The 24,311-nt window shown below is 43.1% G+C and overlaps 1 protein-coding gene across 2 annotated transcripts in view; it reads left to right on the top strand.

The window, feature by feature from the left end:
* The window catches only part of LOC133383891 (cullin-9-like), a 77,995-nt gene that overhangs the window by 2,544 nt on the left and 51,140 nt on the right, over positions 1 to 24,311 (top strand). For both annotated transcript variants that reach the window (XM_061625459.1, XM_061625460.1), the window contains exons 2-4: positions 8,220 to 8,828; positions 21,765 to 21,919; positions 23,539 to 24,072. In XM_061625459.1, coding sequence (XP_061481443.1) covers positions 8,220 to 8,828; positions 21,765 to 21,919; positions 23,539 to 24,072 — 1,298 coding nt within the window. The remainder of the gene's footprint in view (positions 1 to 8,219; positions 8,829 to 21,764; positions 21,920 to 23,538; positions 24,073 to 24,311) is intronic.

Below are 24,311 nucleotides of genomic sequence, written 5' to 3'. Positions count from 1 at the left end.
TGTTTGAAATCATTCCAGACGTTTTAGATTTGTTTAAATGTTGTAGCACGCTCTTCGTATGGTCTCTTGGCTAGTAAATGAAGGATTTACAAAATGAGAAACTTGAATTAAATCAGTATTTTTAATAGCAATTTAAATTACTGATTTAAAATTACCTTGATTTAAGCCAGTCCACCCTGCAACAGAATTCCTGGCAGCTTGGCACCTCAAAGATTAACACATAATTGTTGAATGAGTTTTCATAGGCAAGAGTTTACCTCATCAGATGCATTAGTCAGATGCTATCCCCTAGCTCCTAGAGAATAGATTCCGACTCATATATCTGATGAAGCAGGGTCTAGAAGTTTATACCCAAGGGTTCCATTGTTAACCTCAAAGGCATTTGGCACTTTCAAAAAGTTTTACATGATCATACTGGCTAGAACTTTCTCAAAGGCTGTCAGCTGGTTACGTTTTTAAAGGTTAAGTTACTTTAGATTATTAAAAGCATGTTTATGAAGTAATACTCAGAGAGTTTTGAATGGAAAGTCCTCTTCAGTTGGAACATATATAGAAGGTTGCATGTGGACGGGCAAGTTAATTTGAGAGGAACACAAAAGAATGAAAGGAGAAGACTTCATTTTTATGGTTAAGAAATGTACAGGGGCTGGAAGATTAAGAAAAGGATGGGTTAATCTGTGCAAGAAGTAATAAATATTATCCTGGGTGGGGTACAATATGTTTAATTTTTTATTGCTCCTTACAAGAGGGAAATGTCATTTTAAATGTTATCAAGTTTGGAAATAAGTATTATGTTTTGATAACAAACCAAGATAGCTTCTAGAAATGAACATATGCCAATATTATACTTCCAACTTAAAGAATTGACATTAGTCAATATCTAATGTTGAATGAGCAGACTTCCCCTTCTCCTCCTACCCCTTAATCTGCTTCGGAGGAGCATGTGAAGGGGCAAGGGAAAATCTGTTTTGCCAGTGGTGTCTGTTCTGCTGGTGGATGGACACAGTTGGATTTCACCCACTGATTTTAGCTGCATAGTGCTTGCTTCAATTTCTGTCATAGAATCATAGAGCTGGAAAGGGCCTATAAGGCCATCAAGTCCAACCTCCTGCTTAATTCAGGAATCGAATTTAAAGCATACCCAACAGGTGGCTATCCAGCTGCCTAGTGAATGCCTCCAGTGTTGGAGAGCCCACCACCTCTCTAAGTAAGTGGTTCCATTGTCGTGCCGCTCTAACAGTTAGGAAGTTTTTCCTGATATTCAGTTGAAATCTGTCTTCCTGCAACTTGAGCCCATTATTTCATGTCCTGCACTCTGGGACGACCGAGAAGAGATCCTGGTCCTCCTCTGTGTGACAACCTTTCAAGCACTTCATGAGTGCTATCATATCTCCCCTCAGTCTTCTCTTCTCCAGGCTAAACATGCACAGTTCTTTCAATCTCTCCTCATAGAGCTTTGTTTCTAGTCCCCTGATCATCCTCATTGCCCTCCTCTGAACCCTTTCCATTTTGTCTGGATCCTTTTTAAAGTGCAGTGCCCAGAACTGGATGAGTACTCAAGATGAGGCCTAACCAGTGCTAAATAGAGGGAAACCAATACTTCATGTGATTTGGAAACTATACTTTTGTTGGAAATGGAAATGGACTGCCTTCAAGTCGATTCCGACTTATGGCGACCCTATGAATAGGGTTTTCATTGTAAGCAGTATTCAGAGGGGTTTACCATTGCCTTCTTCTGAGGCTGAGAGGCAGTGACTGGCCCAAGGACACCCAGTGAGCTTCATGGCTGTGTGGGGATTCAAACCCTGGTCTCCCAGGTTGTAGTCCAACACCTTAACCACTACACCACACTGCTGCCTAAACTAGCATTTGCATTTTTTGCAATCACATCACACACTTGGCTCATATTCAGCTTGTGATCATCAACAATCCCAAGATCCTTTTTGCATGTAGTATTGCTGAGCCAAGTATCTCCCATCTTAAAACTGTGCTTTTGGTTTCTTTTTTCCTAGATGTAGAACTTGGTCCTTATCCCTGTTAAATTTCTTTTTGTTGTTTTCAGCCCAATGCTCCAGCCTATCAAGATCCCTTTGAATTTTGTTTCTGTCTTCCAGGGTATTAGCTATATGTCCTATCTGTGTGGTTTGTTGGGTCAAATAATTCCAGAATAGCACATTTAAAAAGCTGAAGAAGAAGAAAAAAGGCAGTTGAAATATTTTTTGACTTAACATTCTTACTATTAGAAATAAAGTCATTGTACCTTAGCCTTTAGCAGCAAATGCTGGGCTTGTTTTTCTTTCCAGTTCATATTCAAAGTCAACTCCCCCCCCCATCATATTAGTAGTAGGTGCATGGAATGTTTCAAAACACCTTGCCGCCTTAGCACTACAGCTTCCAGTTTGTCCTTTGTATTTGAAACTAATCTGACATTCTTAGTGCCAAAGTTCACATGACAGGAGGCAAGCTCATAGAACACTCTTTAATGCTTCTCAGCATGTGATGACTGTCTTGATTACTACTGTGGTGCAAGAGTTCCATTGTACATGCTGGTTTCTCCATACTGATGTGAGAAATACAGTCTTCTTATGACACATGGCTTTAGAGGAGTTCTGCGATGTTAAGTGTGTTGATAGGCCAGTTTGGTGTCCTGTGAAATGAGGGTATAAGGATTTTGAAAATGAATTTTAAAAGTGTGAGCCTAGGCAGACTTGCTTTGAGGTAGAGGACAAATAATCAGAATTAGAAGTAAAATTATTCTGTTTGGGATGAGGGCACCAGTTACACTGGAACTATTTAGAGAAGAGATCATAAATTTTAAGCTGCTTTTTATATGCTTCCCCCCTTACCCTGTTTAGAAAGTAAAAGTGCATGCAGAATGTGTGCTGTTGTGTTGAAATCATGCAAATGTTTATTTTGCTGCAGTCAGTGTAACTTTCAAACCATTAATTCTGGCAAAATAGGCACTGTTGTGCTTTTCACAAGATGGTACCTGCTTGTGGATTGCAATGGTTTTGTGGTGTAGACTGGAGCTGTGTTAACTTAACTTGTATGTTTTACTAATTTTTTTACCAGAATCCCCTTGCTTGATAACAAGAGTGCATGCGCCGGATATCTTTAACAGTTACAGTTTACTTAATTTGTCTTAAGTGATCCTGGGTATTCAGTCTTGCCTAAGAATATAAAAGCTGCCTTGGAAGACCAGCTCAAGACTAAGTTAGGCCAGTATTCTTTGAAGATCCCCACGAACTAGTAGGTTGGGGTAGGGAACTGAATCTGGCCAGTGCGCTGGATCCTTAATACCCCACAAGAGGCCAGCTTTGACCAGTGGGTGGGGCCACCACCTGTGAATACCTGATGTCATAATGGCATCAGACAATTTTCAGTTATCAAAGTTCAAAGGGGTTTGCTGTAACTGCAACCTTCTTTGAAGGTATGTTATCAGTGCCAGTCAGTTGATTGACAGTGAGTGTATGCCTTCAAAAGGGCTTGCTGTGACTGCTGATCACCTGATAGATGGTTAAAGGGAGCTCCTTCGAAGTCCCATTTGCAGGAGCAGTTTGAATCCAAACAGCTTTCTGCAAACGAAACATTTTTCCTCTGCAGAGGAATCAAATCCACTTCCAGATTGTAGAGGACTTCATACCCCTTGGCTGCACCTTGGGGGTTACTGATAGGGAAGTCCTTAGTGCAGATGGTCTCAGTTGGGCTCCCTGTCGGTGTCAATCAGGTGATTGATGTTGAAAGGGAGCCCCATTTGCAAAGGAATAATTGGTAACTTATCTTAAGCCCCTGACTGTTCCTTTGTAATCATGTCATACCTGCCCCACAAGAGGCAGATGGGATGGTTTGTGGGGAAGTGGTCTCACAGGCCAAATTGGAATCTGTGCCACAACGAATTAGGTCTGTGGTTCCCCACTGTTGCAGTTGGTGGGTCCACCATAATCAACCTTCTGTCTACCTCTGGGATAAACAAATCATAGTTCTGCTGGGATGAATTACTTGAGAAGAGAGCTTGCATGAGAAGAATTGCCATCCAGGATGTTAATTCATTAATTACTTGGAAAATATGGCACTGGCTTTTCTGCATGCCTATGAAGTCCCTTGTAGCAGGAAATCTAACTTTGTGCTCTGTTCGCATGACACTGCCATTCTACAGGTATGGCATAGAATCCAAGCAGGCTGCTGAAGGGGGAAGCCCCCCTCCTCTGCACTCAGCATAGAAATGCAGTTCACTGTCACTCTGTCAGCCTCTAGCAGACTAGTAATGTTTGTGGGCTTATTTCCAAGGTTTACCTACACTGTGCTGTTGTGGGTTTGTGGCATACATACAGTTCAGGTGATGTGCCCTACTTATAAAATCCACTTTCCCAAGCAATTTCTACATTGCGATATGTGTAGTCAATGTGCACATTCTTAGCAAATTTAAAAAATGGTAGCAGAAAACAATACAAAAGACTTTTGGTACAGTATTACTTTCAGTACAGGAATAAGTTCCATGTTGGTTTCAGTAAGAGGTTGGCATTGAATTGAACCCAGTGATGATGTGGCATGGGTGGAATGCTGAGTGAAGGAAGCACAGCCTTGGAGCCAGACTGTTCCAGATGACAAGAAGTCTGCCAAGTCTCTGCACAGAAGCATTATTAATTGGGTTAGTTTAGCTGATGTAGGAAATACTGGCCAGACAACATCCACAAGGTCATTTTAAGTGAGAGATGGAGAAATGTGAACACCAGAAGAAAATGTGACAGAATATGATGGGAAGTGGAATCAGTGAAGGCTTTATCTGAGAAGACAGCTTTGTTCTGTAGTTGTTAGATATTGGAAGAGCTACTACTGGAGATGCTAGAAAAGAGAGTGGTAATGTCTAGCCCAGAATGAGAGTTGTCATAGTGGCTGTAGAAGGTTGGAAAACAATGACTTTTAAACGGTGCAGTTTCTCTTTTTGATACTAGTGGCCACACTAGGCAACTGAAGAAGATCGACTGATTTCTTTTAACAATCTAAGCCTGGCTGTCTTCCATTGCTGTCCCTACTTGGGTATGCAGAACAGTTGACAGCTTGCAAAGCATAGCTCATGAGGAAAAGTTACATGCAAGGCGTGCATGACTAAACCTCTTTTTACCAGTAGGAGCTAGACTGTCTGTCTCCCATCAGTGGGTAAGCAGTTAGAGATGATTTGAAAATGCTGTAGAAAAAATAATGCCATTTTCTTGCCTGCATCTACTAGTAATATGTGCTGCTGGGACTTTTGGAAAGAGGAGTGAAGGTGATCTATTGGTACATCTGTGTTACAAATTTAGGTTGGTTTTATACTAGTTTAATTGTTATGACTTTCCATAAAGCATCCTGGGAATTGTAGTTGTTGAGAGAATTACTAAGAATTCTGTTAGAAATCCCCAGCCCTCCTCTATAGTTCTCTGGAGAAAGGGAATGACTATTTGACAATGTAGTGTAGATATGATTTTTCTCTTCTTACATCTAAGAGGATTAGAGAAAGAAAAAGTATACTGCTCAGTTCTACTTGAGTTTTGAGAATGAAGAGGCTTTGGAGAGGGTTGTTAGTACTTTTCTCTTTGCTCTACTCAACAAGAGTAAAAGATGGGGGAATTTCAGAGGGCCACCCCATCACTTTTAAAGACATTGCACTGTTTGCCTGAGTTGTGCTGAAATACAAAAGAGGGTGCACCTTTGAATTTCTAGGGGCTGTTCAAACATAATGGCAAACCATGGAAAATGCACCTTGAGGTTGCAACCTACCCCCAAACTTCAATCTTAGGGAAAACTAAAGTGTGCTGTTTGAACGTGCATGGCATAGTTTGCAGTTGTTTGCAAGCTGGGATTGAAATCTGGGTTTTAAGGCAGTCATAAACCATTGTTTTTGTTCTTGGATGAAATGGCAAACAGCAGTTTGCTATAAATCAGGACTGAAAGTTTCTAATTGCATGGTGTTTTTGGTGGAGTGCAAGGGAAAGAGGAGGAGCTTTGCATGGAGAATGAAGCTCTTCAGGGCTTGTAATGTCTATGTATGTTTTATTTTGGTTCTGACAAATAGAGAAGGGGGGAAATGCAGGCAGGTGCTTCTCCTGTTTCCTGGAGAGAGGAAATCCTTGTGTTGGCTATTAAACCGAGAAAGCAGAGGTTAAATTTCCACAAGTGAGCCACGTGACTTAGCAGCGAAAGTTGGCAGAGCTCGAGCCATCTTCAAGGACACGTTGCTAAGAAACCTAGGCTCGGGCAGCTGGCCTTATCTATATGGAGGGCCAGCAGACACTTATGAGTGTGGGGGTCGAGGAGTTTGTACAGAGAGAGCTTGTGATATATTGTCAGTAAAGTGACTCTTAAAACTTATTGCTTGTCCGGCTCATTGCTTCAACTGGCATCTAGCCTGTCACTATACTGTTCTGCATCCTGGGCATCTGCTTGCGCCAGATACAACATCCAACACCTTGGTGTGATGATTGCTCAGGTCTCCTCTTTCAATTGATCTGGCACTCTGCATATATGATCTCTACATAATTTTGAATGCACGGATTAAGAATACTTCTGATTCATGCCGGTGATGTGTTGCTTTTGGTATCCTAAACTCAAAATACAGTTCCTAGATTAACACGTACCTGGCAGATAAATTTCGGATCGCTTTCTGGGTCTTTGCCATATTCTGGTCTGGTGCTGGAGACAAGGGTAGTCAGAACTTGCAGGACCACGGATAGCTCCTAATGAGCAATTTGCTTCAACAAAGGTTGGAAGCAGACAGAGACCTTTTATGCCTCTGTATCCAGACTACCTCTTCCAGGCTACATCCCCTTGTGGAGAACTTCAGAGTGTTAAAGGGTCAATCCTCTGTGGCTTGAAGGTGAGCACTCCTCTCCCCATTCCATAGCCTCTCTCCTGGTACATTTCCTGCACTGCTGAACTGGTGTAGTGTGGTTGGAGGCATTTGGTTTCTCAGAGCCTGGGAGGGTCTGCACAATGGCCCTACAGGCCCTAATGGTCTTGTAGGTTGTTCTGGAGGGCTCATGATGCCGTAGGCTCCTTGGCAATTCACAAGTTATATGCATTATCTGTAGTAAAACCTACACGGATTATTTTAGAAATAATATAAAATAGATGCAGATTTCTGCAGATAAAAAAAAGTGATGTAATAAATCCTTGAGAATGGAAAGTGGACATGAAATTTGGAATAATAAAACTAAAGTTCATGCTTTGGGTATATTGGTTCATAGAGTGACTAGAAAAAAGGGATCTCTCTGCAGAGAAACAAGGGATCTCTCCTGCAGGAGATACATCAGAGACAGGTATACTTGTATGTACACTTAGGATCCTTTGGGGATTTTCAGATAGGTATTGACATTTGTATACTCCCAGGAGGTAAATGATGCACAGAGCCACATTAGTTGATACATGACTAATGGAAACCCAAAATTTTCTTATCAGTGGCACATGAACCTGACTGACCTAGCTACTACCAGATGATGGATTTTATATAGACAAAAGATACTCGAGATTATTTCACTTGAATCTCCCTAGACTACAGAAATTGATTAGCTTTTACAAAACTAAAATTAAGCATATTCATTGAGATTTGTGTGAGAGGCATTTCCTAGCCCCCCTTTTAATGCTATCATACAGTTGCCAAGTGACTACTGAAAATAAAAAGTTAAATAGGGAGGAGAAAAAACTTATATCTCTCCACACTAACTTGGAAGAAAGGCCATTAAACTTAGTGGGATTTCCTTCTGAGGATGTGCTCATCCAATTGGGTGATTGGGCCTCCAAATTCCCAAAGAAATTTCCACATGAAATGTTTCCACATGAAACATTTCTTGTTGCTCTTGATTCTGGCAGGTGTCTCTTAAGAAAATCCGTGGCTACAGGATTGCTAAAGCTCTGTAATCCAGGATTCATAAACAAGTACTTATATCAGCAAGTTCATGAACCAAGTTGCTTGGAGCAAAATGTTTTGAAATATGTGTTAAGTGTCAAACACTTATGAGAGGGAAGTCAATAGCATAAAGATGCCTGTCTGGTAGGGAGTGTCTCCTGATCCAGAAGGGGTTCCCACAGGTACTGGGAATAATAGTTAATGTTACGCATTTTGCACCAGACCAACTTGTTTTCTTTAAACATACCTCTGGGTATGGCAGAGAGTGCTGGGGCTCCTAGCCTGGGTTTTCTGGATATCTCTTGGGAGCATAACCTCTTCTGTTCATTGTTCGTAGATATATATTCCATCATGGCGGGTGAAAGGCGGAATGGAAATCTGCTGGTGCACCTTGGACCCAAACTGCAGGCATATCCTGAGGAGCTAATCCGGCAACGTCGTGGCCATGATGGGCACACTGAATACCTGATTCGGTGGAGCATCCTTAGCTTGGATGACAGCTTGGGGAACAGCACCAATGCTGCTTCTACTGAGAGCAAAACGGAGAATATTTTAATGTGGATGTCAGCAGAGGAGGTTTATGCTAACTGCCCCACACTGCTAGGGAAGAGGAAACCTGAGGGGCAGCGGGTGAAGGAGGAAAAAGCACCTAGCACATTCCCATCTGATGTCACACTGGATGAGGCTTCACTGCTTGAGATGAAAGCTGATGTCAGGAATCTGGTGCAGCGGGCGGCTCGACAAATGGCCAGGACTACAGGCCCAGAGTCCTCCATCCTGAACACTATCCATGTGCTCAGTGCCTATGCCAGCATTGGCTCATTGACAGGTGTCTTCAAGGAGACGGGTGCTCTGGATCTGCTGATGAAGATGCTATGTAATGAGGAGAAGCAAATTCGTCGCAGTGCTGGCAAGATGCTAAGGGCTCTGGCTTCCCATGATGCAGGTGAGATTTCCTGGTGTGGTATCCTAGGGTGAATTTTGGGCTTTTCCTTTGATAGTCACTAGAGCACTTTGAGAAACTGGAAAATGGTAATGATTCATATGGATTGAGTTCTTGGTGGGACTGGGTGGTTGAATCTGTCCAAGGTTTCCGCCTGTTGTCTTTGAGGGTGGGCACCTTTATTGAGAAAAGATGAAGATTGGTACACAATAAGACCATATCCATGATTTGATTGTGGATGAAGGTGCCGATTTGGTGTGCATTACCGAGACCTGGGTGGGTGAGCTGGGAGGAGTTGATCTGACTCAGCTTTACCTGCCTGGATACTTGGTGCAACACCAGCACAGGCTGCAGAGACTGGGGGAGTAGTTGCTGTGGTCTACAGAACTTCAATCTCTGTCACCAGGAAGCCACTCTGTCCTGGAGCTGGCTGTGAGGGCCTGCACCTGGTGTCGGGCCAAAGAGACAGGAAACTAGGGTTGCTGCTGCTGTACCGTTCACCCTGCTGTCTGGCAGCTTCTGTGACTGAGCTGGCAAAGGCCATCTTGGCTGTGGTATTGGAGGAGCCCAGAACAATAGTCCTGGATGATCTCAATGTCCACACTGAGACTGCCTCTAGTGTTCCGGCTCAGGACTTCATAGCCTCCATGACGACCATGGGGCTGTCTCAAGTTGTCACCGGCCCAATGCATAGGGCAGGGCACACCCTCAACTTGGTTTTTGCTCCAGATGGAGGAAGGGGTAGTCTGGACATGCGGGGAGTGAGGATAGATGTCACCCCATTGTCATAGTCAGTCCACTTCCTAGTGAAGTTTAGACTTGTAGCTCTGATCCTTCCCTGCAGGAGTGGTGGACAGATTAAGGTGGTCCACTGCCAGAGACTAATGGAATCCTGGATCCCTGAATGCCCTGAGGGAGTTCCCAGTAGATAGAGCAGGTGACCCCGTTGAAGCCCTTGTCACGCTGTGGAACAGCAAGGTGCGTCAGGCTCTTGACATGGTTGCCCTCGAGTGCCCTCTCTGGCATTGTGGAGTCCGGTTTGCACCTTGTACACCAGTGAGTTAAGGGCAATGAAACAGGCTGGACGATGGCTGGAATGCAAGTGGAGAAAGACGTGCCATGAGGCTGATTGGGCACAAGTAAAACGTCATAACTGTGCCTACTGTGTGGTGGTGAGGGCAGCGAAAAGGCCAACTTCTCTGCCTCCATCGCATCCTCAAGTAGCCGGCCAGTGGAGGTTTTCTGTATTGTCAGGGGTCTGTTGACATCAACTCCAGGAAATGGAGTCTTAGATCCTTTGGAGGCCCACTGTGAATTGTTTGCAAGGCACTTTGAGGGTAAAGTTGCTTGCCTCCGTAGCAGTCTTAATGCCCCATTCACATCTGCTGTAGTCGCCAATAAGGTGTCCAGTGCAATGTCTGCTGCAACTTCTTGGGAACAGTTGCAGTTGATGCGGCCTGATGACTTAGACAAAGTGCTTGCAATGATGCGGCCAACAACGTGTCCTCTTGACCCTTGCCCTTCTTGGCTTATTAAAGCTTCCCAGTGGGTTTGACCAAGTGGATCCAGGGTGTGGTCAATGCATCATTGTGGGAGGGAGTGGTTCTAGCCACCCTGAAAGAAGCGGTGATCTGACCGCTCCTGAAAAAGCCCACCCTGTACCCATCGGTCTGCGACAATTACCGTTAGGTCGCAAATACCCCCTTTTTAGGGAAGGTGATTGAGAGAGTTGTGGTGCAGCAATTGCAAATATTCTTGGATGAAACAGATTATCTTGACCATTTCCAGTCTGGGTTCAGGCCTGGTTATGGGACTGAATCGGCCTTGGTTGCCCTGATGGATGACCTTTATTGGGAGAAGGACAGGGGGAGTGTGACCCTGTTACTCTTACTTGGTCTCTCAGTGGCTTTTGATACCATTGACCATGGTATCCTTCTGGGCCAACTTGGTGAGATGGGTATTGGCACTGTTTTACAGTGGTTCCGATCCTATCACCAAGGTTGTTTCAGAGAATAGCATTGGATGATGGTCTTTCGGCCCCCTGGCAGTTGTGCTGTGGGGTGTTGCAGGGTACCATCTTGTCCCCCATGTTGTTGCACTTGGGAGCAGTCATCAGGAGATTTGGGGCGAGGTGTCGGCAGTATGCTGATGATACCCAGCTCTATTTCTCTGTAACATCTGAATCGGGAGAGGCCATGCAAGCCCTTGACCAGTCCTTGGACTTGGTGGTAGGCTGGATGAGGGCCAATAAACTGAGTCTGAATCCTAGCAAGATGGAGGTACTGTGGGGTGGTAGTTCCCGAGTTCAGATAATTGGTCAGTTGCCCGCTTTGGATGGGGTTGTACTCCCTCTGAAAGAGCAGGTCCATAGTCCAGGGGTGCTCCTAGATCCATCTTTATTACTAGAGGCCCAGGTGACCTCTGTGGCTAGGAGTGCCTTTTACCAGCTTTGGCTGGTAAGACAGCTGTGGCTGGGATAGCCTGACCACTGTTGTCCATGCACTGGTAACCTCCAGCCTGGATTACTGTAATGCACTCTGTGTGGGGCTGTCCTTGAGGTTGGTCCGGAAGCTGCAACTGGTGCAAAATGTGGCAGCGAGACTGCTCACTGGGGCAGGGTATCGTCAACATGTCACCCCGCTGCTGAAAGAATTGCACTGGCTGCCCATTTGCTACCGGTTCTAGTTTTGGTGTACAAAGCCCTATATAGCTTGGGACCAGGATACCTGAAATACCATCTTATCCCTTATATACCCAGTCAATCACTGCACTCTGCAGGTGAGGGTCTCCTGCAGATACCATCTTATCAGGAGGTCCATTCTTCACAACATAGGAAATGGACCTTTAGTGTGTTGTCACCTACCCTGTGGAATTCCCTCCCCATAAATATTAGACAGGTACCATCTCTGTTACCTTTTCGGTGCCTATTGGAGACTTTCCTCTTTCAACAAGCCTTTTAAGTTGAGACCTTATCCCAGTCTGCTTCTGTGTTGGAATTGCTTTTTAATATGTTTTTAAACCTTTTTTTAAAACAATATGTTTTTTAACCTTTTTTTAAGATGTCTTCATAGCTTTTAAAAAAATGTTTTTAAAATTGTTTTGTTTCAGTGTATTTTAAAGTCTGTTTTTATGATGTTTTAAAGTGTTTTTAGTGCTCTTGTTTGTGGCCCTGGGCTCCTGCTGGGAGGAAGGGCGGGATATAAATCAAATAATAAATAAATAAATAAGTAATCCTGCATCTTAAAATGTGATAGTCTCGTTAATGAGGAAAGAGGAGAATTTTGATTCCAGCCATAGTGACATCTTACAGCTGGTAAATCTGAGCTTCCTCCAGAGACGTTGCAATTAAAGTATACTGTTGTTCTTTTATACAGTGTTTTAAATTGCTGTGGCTTTCTGTGTTCTTCACAGTGTTAGATTGCAGAAGAGATGTATTGAGATTATCTGGTTATCTTGGGAGAACCAAGGTCTTGAGAGTTTCCAAAGGAACATTTGTTTTGTAGTTGGGAATGATTCCACGACTAAATGAATAATTCCAAGACCCTTGTTGGAACTATATTTAGCTGAACCTCAGACTTTTCTCTGTGGGTTTTTAATAGGTTTATCCTGTACTCCTTGAATTTGGACCTAAAGCTTAACTGCAGATGTTAGCCAAATAGTTTTTTTCTGAGCCTTTTCCCAGAGGTATTCTGCGGCAATATCCATCTAATATTCTCACACTAAGCACTGTTTATCTTTTTCCTCTGGGTCTCTTTAGAGGAAAAGAAATGGGATATAACTTGACTTGAGACCTTTTATAGCTATCTTAATATTTAATTATTTATAAAATACTTTTTAACTTTTAACCTTGATGTTTCAAAAGTATTACAGGTTCAATCCATACTCCTCTGCTAGTGCGATGCTTGTTACTGGGATAGACTGGCTTGTGTCCAGTGCTGTGCAAGTGGAGGTCAGCTCATGCCATAGGACTTCCCTTTTACTCTCCTCTCCCCACACCCCCCAAAATCTTCTCTAGAGCGTTCGCCAACCTTCTAGAGCAGATTTTTAGGGTGAGTGGGGGAAGTGCTTCAGAGGCGGGGAGGTGAAGTTCTGTTGTACAAGCAGAAGTCTGTTGCGCAAGCGGAACAACATAGGAACACAAGAAACTGCCTTATACCAAGTCAGACCCTTGGTCCATCTAGCTCAGTATTGTCTACACTGACTGGCAGCGCATCTGCAGTGTTTTGGGCAAGGATCTTTCCCATCCTTACTTGAGATGCTGTGGATTGAACCTGGGACCTTCTGCATGCAAAACATATGTCTACCACTGAGCTACGTAACTTTGGATATAAAAAAGCCTGCTGGATCAGGCTAGTGGCTCATCTGGTCCAGTATCTTGTTCACACAGTGGCCAACCAGATGCCTATGGGAAGCCCAAAAGCAGGACCTGAGTGCAAGAGCACTTTCTCCTCCTGTGGTTTCCAGCAACTCATAGTCGGAAACATGTTGGCATTAGGCCGTACTGCCTACGGATATTTTCATCAGGTCTGGAAAGTTACAAGCATGTGTTTTGAGAAGCAGTCTTATCTGCCATGTCTGGCCTGAGAGAGCAGACTTGAAGGTCAGACAGGTTGTCATGGTAACGGGAGATAACAGCTGGGAAAGTTGTAACAGAGACTATGTGTTGTGCTCTTCTGAATTATGCCTCTGAGCTGAGAGGCTGTGTCTTTTTGTGTTTATCTATGGAGAGAGATGTCCCAGAAGGGGGGGTGACTGAAGAATCTCTACATGTATTTACTCTTAAGCCTCTGGCCTTAATGTCTTAATAAAGACTCTTAACATGCTCTGAAGACGTTTTCTTGCTCAACTTAACTCCAACATAATGTATGCTGTTTCACACAACAACACACAAGCCAACAGTGGTAGCAGAGGATGGTTACGCTCCACAGCGCATTACACGGGAGTAAGTTGCTGGTCTGAAAGGCAGACGGAGTTCCAGAGAGGGCAGCTTGATTGATTGAACCAGACGGAGGTGAGCAACATGGCTGTAAACCTGTCTGGGGGAGGCTTGCCGATGGAACGACTTAATGAGAAGAATTTTGCCAGCTGGAAGCCGAGGATGAGGGCTTTGCTGATAACAGAGGATTTATGGGACGTGATTGAAGAAAAAACCCCGGCGGTACCGACCGCGGCCTGGAAGTGTCGAGACCAGAGGGCGCAGGCGTTTATAATCTTGGCTCTATCGGATTCTCAACTGATGTGTGTGAGAGATGAGCCATCGGCTAAACAGACGTGGGACACGTTGCAGGATATGTCCCAGGAATGGCAGCGGAGGCAGGAGGCGCAGAGAGCCCAGCCGGTGGAAGCTGTCAGGAAGCAGGAGGAGAAATATGCCGAACCGGAGCAGGCTGCCGAAAGCAGACAGGAAAACAAGCGGGAGCAGCTGCGGCTGAAGTCTTGTTTTGCCTGTGGGGCCCGTGGGCATCTCCGTAAAGATTGTCCAGTCAAGTGAAACTCCAGGGACAGAGGCTTGAAGCAGGGAAGTGTGAACTTTGTTTGTAAACAGAACTCTCAAGATTTACGACCTGTGAACTGGTTGCTCGATAGCGGAGCAAGCCATATACTAATTAAAGACAGGAGTCTGTTTTACACGTCTACAGATGAGCAGGACTTTGTTTTACTTGCTGATGGATCACGCAAATCTGTAAAAGCTAAAGGTCTGATTAAATTTGACAAGATTGGCATTATGACAAACTGTTTGTTCGTCCCGGATTTGGCTCATAATATTTTATCAGTTAGCAAACTGGTAAGTTGTAATTATTCAATTTTGTTCCACAAAGACCAATGTTTTATAATGAGGGGGGCTGAAGTGTGCATGCAGGGAAGCCTTAATGAGTCACAGTTTGTAATAAAGAGCAGTCAAGCAGGGTGTGCTATGTTAAACGCTGAGGCACAGGTACATCAGGGCTGCGTCCATGAATGGCATCAAAGGCTGGGGCATGCAAACCTTGATACAATAAGAAAAACCCCTTGGCACAGTGAAGACATGCGTTTAAAAGTTTGTGGGCAGTTAATGGATTGCGATTCTTGTAATCAAGCTAAAATGACTATTGCACCAATAAACCGGGAGGCTGAGAGAACCACAACAGCTCCCTACCAGCTAGTACATGTTGATTTAGCAGGGCCAATAAATGCTTCACGAGGAGGTGCGAAATTCTACATGGTACTGGTAGATGATTTTTCAAGATTTTGTCATGTTTTTCTGTTAAAGCATAAAAGTGAAGCTGAGCAGAAGCCGAGTATGTGGCCCTGTCACAGGCCTGTAATGAGCTACAGTGGTTCACAATGCTCATGCAGGAGATAGGCATTGATATGCAATTTCCGATTACTGTATATGAAGACAATCAGACCTGCATTAAGATAGCCACATCAGAAGCTCATACCAAGAGAACAAAACATATTAGTGTCAGATACTTTCACGTAAGGGATTGTGTGCAGCAGGGGTTTGTTAACCTAACATTTTGTGACACTAACAACATGGTGGCTGACATAATGACCAAGCCTTTGTGTGAGGAGAAATTTGGCAAACTGGTGACAAGGCTTGGAGTGAACCAAAGTTTAAGTGAATAAAGTTCTGAAATGTACTGCTATGTACTGAGATATACTTTTGAACTGTACTGAACTGAAAATGCAATGTACTGAAATGTATTGCAAGATGTATTGTAGAAATGTGTTATTGTTGTAATGGATTTACAGACATGATGAAAAAGGGGGGCTGTTGGCATTAGGCCGTACTGCCTACGGATATTTTCATCAGGTCTGGAAAGTTACAAGCATGTGTTTTGAGAAGCAGTCTTATCTGCCATGTCTGGCCTGAGAGAGCAGACTTGAAAGTCAGACAGGTTGTCATGGTAACGGGGAGATAACAGCTGGGAAAGTTGTAACAGAGACTATGTGTTGTGCTCTTCTGAATTATGCCTCTGAGCTGAGAGGCTGTGTCTTTTTGTGTTTATCTATGGAGAGAGATGTCCCAGAAGGGGGGGTGACTGAAGAATCTCTACATGTATTTACTCTTAAGCCTCTGGCCTTAATGTCTTAATAAAGACTCTTAACATGCTCTGAAGACGTTTTCTTGCTCAACTTAACTCCAACGTAATGTATGCTGTTTCACACAACAACACACAAGCCAACAAAACATACTGCCTTGGACTATGGAGACAGAGCATAGCTATCATGGCTAGTAGCCATTGATAGCTTTATCCTCCATGAATTTGTCTAATCCTCTTTTAAAGCCATCCAAGTTGGTGGCCATCACTGCTTCTTGTGGAAGTAAATTCCATAGTTTAACTATGCACTGTGTGAAGAGGTACTTTCTTTTGTCAGTCTTGAATCTTCCAACACTCAACTTCATTGGATTTCCTTGAGTTCTAGGGTTATTAGAGAGGGGGTAAAACTTTTCTCCATCCACTTTCTCCATGCCATGTGTAATTTTATACACTTCTATTATGTCACCTCTTACTCGCCTTTTCTCTAAATTAAAAAGCCACAAATGCTGCAATCTTTTCTTATAGGGGGTGGGAATGGGGAAAAATGCCTCCTGCTCATGGAGTCAAAACAGTGTGTTTTTAAAAAATTGGCTCATTGCATTAAAGTTGTTTAGGTTTGGTTTCACTTCATATCAGCGAAGTTTTGGTGACTGGTTTGGGTCACAGTTCAGGTTCCTGTGCAAAAATTAAAATATTTGCATTGTGATGCAGATTTTTATATTTGTAAAGTAATATCTTTATACGGTATCCTGATTTTAATAATGGAGAGTAAGTATATTAAACAGAAAACCCTACACTGTACAGCATGTGAAGGAATTTCAAACATGGCAGGAGACAGATGGTAACGGTAGTTGTAGTAGGAAGAGCTTATAGGGGAATACTATAAGTTGAGCCTGGTTTAGTACTTGACAATGAAATTAATTAATTAATTAAAATATTTATATCCTATCAACTCATAAAAATATTGAGGTGTACAACAATATACCCAAGTATAATAAAATATAAAACACCATAAAAACAATACAAAATAATCATTAATATGATTGGCTAATCAAGAAACTATAAACAGTTTCATATGCATGTCAGCATAAAAAGGTCTTCAAGAGATGCCTGAAAGTCAATAGCAAGGATGCTTGCTGAATCTTTGCTGGAAGAATATTGCATAGCATGGGATCAGCGACACTAAATGCCCACCTTCTAGTTGAAGCCAATCGGGGATCTGTAGCACAGGGGACAACTAACAGAGTTCCTCTGACTGATCTTAGTGAATGAGCTGGGATATAAGGGCTCAGATGGTCCTTAAGGTATCCTAGACCTAAGTTGTTCATGGCTTATTTGTTTTTTTTAAAAAAAACATTTTATTAAACAAAAAACAATACAACAAATCAGTATAAGAGAATGAAATGTTAGGGCTTTGTATATTAACACAAGAGCCTTGAACCTGGCCCAGTAGCATCTCGGTAGCCATTATAGATGTTTTAGCAGAGGAGTTGTATGCTGTCAGCCGCTGCCCCCATGACCAGCCTCAGCACTACATTCTGCACTAGCTGGAGCTTCTGAACCAGGCCCAGGGGTAGCCCCACATAGAGTGCATTACAGTAGTCCAGTGTCAAAGTTACTAATGCATGGACTACAGTGGCCAGGTGTTCTTAATGGTAGCTGATGTACCAGATAAAGCTGTTAAAAGCCACTCTTAGCTGGTCACTAATGACAAAGATGTACCCAGGAATACCCCCCACATGATGTACTTGCTCCTTTAGAGGGAGATAGGCAGCTGGCCTATCTTCTAGACATGAGAACGTCTTCCCCACAGACCCTCTGTCTTGCCAGGATTCAAATTCAGTTTATGTTCAGCATGTTTGTGCCACACATTAGCAATAAGTTGTCTGGGCTGGGTATGGGTGGTATTTACCAGGTGATCATCAGTGGTAGTGCTAGTCCTACTCTGAGTAGACCCATTGAAGTTAATTTAAGTTCATTAATTGCAGTGGGTCTACTGTGAGTAGGATTTAGCTGAATACAACCCGCTGTGTGCCCTTGAAGATGCAAAGAGAGCTTTCAAGTGGGAAAAGAGTGGTTTGGAGCCATGGTGTTGAGACCCAGGGGGGTCTGGATCAGGAGGTGGGGGACCCCCAGCGCCCCTTCCCAGCGCCCCTTCCCAGCGCCCCTTCCCAGCGCCCCTTCCCAGCGCCCCTTCCCAGCGCCCCTTCCCAGCGCCCCTTCCCAGCGCCCCTTCCCAGTGCAGAGTGACTCTGGGGGGGAGCTCTTCGAGGGCGTACCCCCAGCTCTGCAGATGGGAGAGTTGTCAGATGTGGAGGATGCTCCTGAAGATCTGGGGGGAGGAGACACAACCAACCACTCTCTGATTCCCACGGGAAATTTGCCTGCTCACATGGAGACTCTTCCCTTGCCAAGCGACCCAGGAGAGCCGTTGGAGCAAGACCTCGCGCGTGTGCCAACTCCACCCCAGGATTCCTTGTCTGGCCCTTCAAACGCCTCCCTGCCAGAAACGTCTCCTCCCCCTTCAATGGAGCCGGCACCTGAGGAGTCTAGACTGTCCGATGAGCAGACATGTGTGCACCCTCTGTCACCTCGTGTGCGCCGCCGAGCAAAGAGGCTTGGCCAGAGGGAGGTCCCACGCAGGAGTCAGAGATTACGAGTGAAAACCTTTCCTACTTAAGTCCGTGCCCCCCTGATGAGGGTGCTGAGTCAACTCCCCGTACATGCTGCAGAGTAAGCCTGAGTAGTCTAGTTAGGGATTACAGTGAGCTAGTTAGCAAAATCTATGAGACGCCTTGCCTTCGATGGTACTCTAATAAAACAGGAATTAATTCCAGTCTCGTCTCCATTTCATGATTCTCACTCTGGGCAGGACACATGGACTGCTCCAGAGCTCCATTTGGATGGAGCCACTAGGATGCATCCCTTCAGCAAGAAAAGCCAAAGTAAGCGGGTTGTGGACTGTAACGTAGCACACTCTGTGTCCTCAGCCTCTGCCTCTGTGGCAGTCCAGGAAGACAAAGTGTGTTTAAAGAGTTGCTAAGAAATTGCCCTCCCAAAGGAATGTATAATACTGCAAACTTTACAATCGGTGCTGAACTGTAGGTGGCAGTTGGAGAAGCAATATCAGTATGTTTTCAGTGTGCATGCAAATGTGCTTTTAGTTTGCTTTTAGAAAGTGACTGTCCTTGTATCCATTAACCGGGGTTACAAGGCTTTAAAAAATAACTTGAGAGACCCATTAGGACAGTAGTTGAGAATAAACTCAAAATGCAATTTTTCTTTCAAATTTGCAAAAAATATTCAGACCTTACTCTGCTTCTTTGATTAACAAACCAAGTGAACAGTGTTGACTTCCTCTGGATTATTGAGAGCTAGCATGGCTGGATGAATAGAGAGTTAGACTTTGGCCAGGGAGCTCGGGGTTCAAATTCCACCTCAGTCATGGACTCATTGTGTGGCCTTAGACAATTAACTGTCTCATGACTTTAGTTCTCCAGCTGAATTTCCCCCCCGTGCAAATACAGAATGACTGCTGTAAATGTAAAAAAGTATGTAAATAATAATTCAACAGTTACATAGGAGCATATGATGAGCTGCCATATATAGTCGTTGTAGTCCAGTGCAGTCAGCTAGTTGCTGCCTGAAATGGAGGTCTTCCTCAGCTTTGCCTACTGAGTCATCAGAGTGTGTATCTGGAACCTTGTGCATGCTAAACATGCAGCTTCTGCCTTTTTGTAAAATGATAAATAGAAGTGGATTCCTCCAGATTAAGCTTTCTGAAGGCTGCAACCTGGGGAGGGGGAATCTTGCTGCATCAGACATTGAGTTGGTACTACTACACAATGCGGCTCTAGTCTTACGAAGTTCAGCTGTGATTTTCCACCCAGTGTACTTCACTATACAGTTAGAAGAGTTAGAGGCAAACTAGACAGCTTTCTTTTCAAACTTCTGCAAAATGAATTCTTACTACTATATGATAAAACTGACCTTGTATGAAATAAGCAAATTGGTTTCGGGTTATTTCCAGCCCTTTTTATGAATCAGTGTCAATCTGATAATTACAGGATATTGGGAACCTTTGTGTAGGTTTCACTTGCTTCCTCCTTCTGAGGAATCAGTGTTATTAGTCTTCCATTTTTTGGAGTTGTTCTACGCTCAGCTGTTCACATTACACACTTTGTCCTAACTCATTTTTAAACTCTTTCAGAAACCTGCTGAGAGTAAGTCCTGTCATTGCAAACCTAAAGCCTCCATTGAATATTTGTTGTCTTGAGTAATTAGGAAAGAGATAGTAAAAGAAAATCAAAGCATATTTGCTTTCCAGTTCACCTTTAACTGTGTAATGAAAAGAAGGGGAAACTAAATTCAGGCAGAGCTTTAGCAAGAGTGTTTTTCACTGGTAGATTAAGGATCTTTTAGTATTTGTAAGCCTAATCTCTTTTTAAAAGAGGAAGAAATGAAGGCACAGAGAGATGCCCAGGTTGTCATTAGAGAGGAGAACTTGGTTCTGAGACTCCTGACACCCATTTATTGTGTTACTTTTTCCTATGTGCTGAGATGAAATTAGTGTTGAAAAAAGTAATGTGGGGCAGTCCTTGTACTTTATGGTTTCACTGATCAGATATCAACTGCTTAATCTGTGCTCCTGTGGTGGAAAATACATTGGCACTGGCATTCGTACATTACAGAATGCATGCTGTTTCCTACACAGAGATTAATCTTGCAGTAAAACTCATGATTCATTAAACCAAAATCTCATGGCTGCTTAATGTAAACTTTTTTAAAAAAACAGAAAGATTAGGAAATGGGCAAGGCTGTTTATGGTAGGAACTTTAAACAAGTGTGGTTGAAAGAATGTTGAAGTCAATATTTGTAAATTTTATAAATTAGTTGGAAAGGCCTTACAGTGCCCAGAAAGCTAGATGAAAACCAAAGATTACTTAACTCATTAATAAGTCTGGTATTCTGAATTTACCAGATGTCATCATGCAACAAAATGCCCACTCCCGTTACCAACTGATGCCCTCCCCGACCCCTGGCTGTGTAACAAAAGCCCAGTACTATAATTCCTTAAACTTTGCACAGGCCTTTTTGATCTCTGTTCCTGCTCCTGTGTGTTCAGCTGCTCATAACCCAACTATGTATTTAAGCACCACTCTGATGTTTGCCAGCTGTACAATTTTTTTAATAACCTTGTGGTTTTCATCTTTCAAATATGATGGCAAACGTTTTGGAGCCAATTTTTCATTTCTGCCACATCACGCACACTCATTCTGATAGATGTTTACTGTGGTCACCTGCCATACCAGACTAACTGAACACTAGACAAAAACAGAACCAACCAAGAAACTATGTCAGTCATAGCTGAAAGTGACTAAAGGCCTTTCTGGATTTGCAGGAGAAAAATGCTTCCATGGAATGATTTCAAGGATTGCAAAGAAAAGCTGTTAAGCTATGTTTTACATTGTCTGTGTTTTGTATTATACAAAATGAATTTGCAAAAACATTATCTGTATAAAAGATGACATTGCATTAGATAGAGCTTATTGATCTTGTTCCTCAAAATCTCCCCCCCTTCTTAACCTTAATCATTTCCCCTTATTCCCTGGAGGGCCTGTTGTCATCAAAAATTGGGTCTGATGCATCCAAGTGAAAATAGGACTACCATGAAAATCCTTTTCATCTACTACATTCATATAAATTATTTTACCTGTGTGTGTGTGTGTGTTTGTAACTTATCTGAGGCTCTCTAGTTCAAGATACATTTTTTAAATATGCTTCTTGGAGCTGCGTAAGAAGTGAGTATCCAGAATGGATGGATAATGCTGGAGAACCATCTCAGTTTTATGAAGACCTCCTCTCAGTGGCAGAATATGAGGGGCAGCACTAAGTATGTCTGTTTTGGTTTCAGGAAGCCGAGCTTATGTTCTCTTGTCCCTGAGCCAGCAGGATGGCATTGAACAGCATATGGACTTTGACAGTCGCTATACTCTCTTGGAGCTGTTTGCAGAGACCACATCCTCTGAAGAGCATTGTATGTCCTTTGAAGGCATCCATCTTCCTCAGGTACCAGCTTATCTGGTTCCCTCTAATATGAAGGCCACTATGGTGAAGAGAGATGGTTCAAAATGCAAGGACGAAAGCACATGAAGTGGATGAGATGAGGGTGGTGTGACCTAAAGACCAATAGCAAGGAGATTCATTGGCTGTGGTGATCCAGTGACTTGCCTAGTGTCAGGGTTGATTTGATTTAAATCAGATTGATTTAAGTCATGATTTAAATTGTTTCTGTGAAGTTTAAATCACTATGAGGAAGATTCTATTAATCATCATTTTTAGTAGAAGTACATTGTTTAATATTACCTTAATATTTATTCAAAGATGTAGGTTTCATTAGAAGGTAAGTACATACTAAGCAATTAATCTGAATTGTTTTCAGATTAATTTTAATCAAAAATGGGATGATAATTTTAGCGCTAAAGCAGAATGAACTTATGAAGTCATTCAGGAGATGAAACAGCTCCGACTGTTTAGTTAATCATGATATTTTTGTCATGATGTGCCAGAATTGCTACTACCATCACCAAACAGGCTTTTAAAATGTACTACTAAGATTGTTTATTTTTCTGGCTAGTTTTCTTCTTCAACAAACAACAACATTAATAAAACATGCACATGGATTTTTGAATAAGAACATAAGAAGAGCCTGCTGGATCAGGCCAGTGGTCCATCTAGTCCAGCATCCTGTTCTCACAGTGGCCAACCAGGTGCCTGGGGGAAGCCCGCAAGCAGGACCCGAGTGCAAGAACACTCTCCCCTCCTGAGGCTTCCAGCAACTGGTTTTCAGAAGCATGCTGCCTCTGACTAGGGTGGCAGAGCACAGCCATCATGGCTAGTTAACTATTTCAGTTTTTAAATAAAAGTAAAGTTCTTTAAAAAAATAAAATTTAGGCAATTTCAACCAAGTCAACCTGAGAAAATATTGGGTGGTACAGTTAGTCTTCTTCACCTTTGTCTTCCTTGTTCATTGTCTGGAAAAAAATACAAGCTTTCCTGCTTTTTCAGTTCCCAACTTATTTCACAGTTTAGAATAAATTAGTCTGAAGAAATTCTCTCTACACCTGCAGAAGAGGCTGCTGCTGTTAAGATTACTTGGATTACCACTTCAGTGGTCTCCTTGATCAGATCTACACCATCTCCCCAAATTCTCTGTCCATTGACCTTCTCTATCTTTGCACCTACAGAGAGGGAAGGCCTTGAGAGAGTGAGAGTGCATGCACTTCATGTACACCACCTGCAGAATAGGACTGATCAGGTTATCTCCCATCTCCATAAACGGCTGTTAACATATTCATAGAATATAATTAGAAGTTGTATAATTAATATTATGATATCTTTGACCTAGGCTCTTTTTTTTACTAATTGCTTTAACAAAATTTTGAAATCTGATTTAAATAAAAAAACTGATTTAAATATAAAAGAAATCTGATGATTGTTATTATTTTTAAAATCATTGATTTTTATCAACCTTGCCTAGTGTGGAAGTGGGTGATAGTGGGTTTGGAGAAGGTCTGAAAGAGAAAATTCACAGAGGCAGAAAACTCACTGGAAATTGAGATAAACAGCTAAACTAGAAGACATCATAATTTCCTAACTGTTGGTCTGATGTGTTGTGTCTGTTTCAGATTCCAGGGAAGCTGCTGTTTTCTCTGGTGAAGCGCTACTTGTGTGTTACCTCCCTCATGGACAAGCTTAACAGCACCACAGAACTGGGAGGGGAACGCCAAGACACTGCAACCCCCAGTGCAAACTTTGGGGAAAAGAGTCGGGTGCAACGGGAGTTTGACTTCAGCATGGCCATGGCGAACCTTATTTCGGAGCTGGTGCGGGTCATGGGCTGGGACCGCAGCCAAGAAAGGGAGCTGCTTTCCCTTAGGGAGGCGCAGCCGCGAGTCATTCGGTCCATCTTCCAACCAAAGGGTTCCACTTGTACTGCTGTTCAGGTGCCTCTGGTGACTCCAAAGCCTTCGCCACGGAAAAAGCAAGGGCAGGCATTCTTGTCTTTGCCGGATTTCTCCAGTCGCAGCAGCTATGTAGAGTATGTGCAGGAAAATCTGAAACCAGGGATGACTGTGTGCATGCTGGAAGACTACGAGGAGATCAGCGTTGGAGATGAGGGTGAATTTCGCCAAAGCAATAGCGGGATGCCTCCTGTACAGGTATGCGATTTAGAGAAAGAAGGAATGATGAAGCAGAGCTGGGGAAAGAACTATGGGATGGAGGACTGGAATTTTCAGTATCGTTCCTCCTATGATTCAGATGTTTGGGTTTAATGGTGTAATTTAGAGCTGGTTTGCAAACCAGCATTGATTTGTGAACAGTTTTTAATTACAGAATTGGGACTGTGCTAGATCTGAAAGATTATCATTTTTAATTGATGCTTATTTATTTATTTATT

This window comes from Rhineura floridana, chromosome 4 (genome assembly GCF_030035675.1).
Source record: "Rhineura floridana isolate rRhiFlo1 chromosome 4, rRhiFlo1.hap2, whole genome shotgun sequence".
Classification (NCBI taxonomy): Eukaryota; Metazoa; Chordata; class Lepidosauria; order Squamata; family Rhineuridae; genus Rhineura; species Rhineura floridana.
The sequence above is the reverse complement of the archived record's forward strand: the minus strand, read 5'-3'. Positions and strand labels throughout refer to the sequence as shown.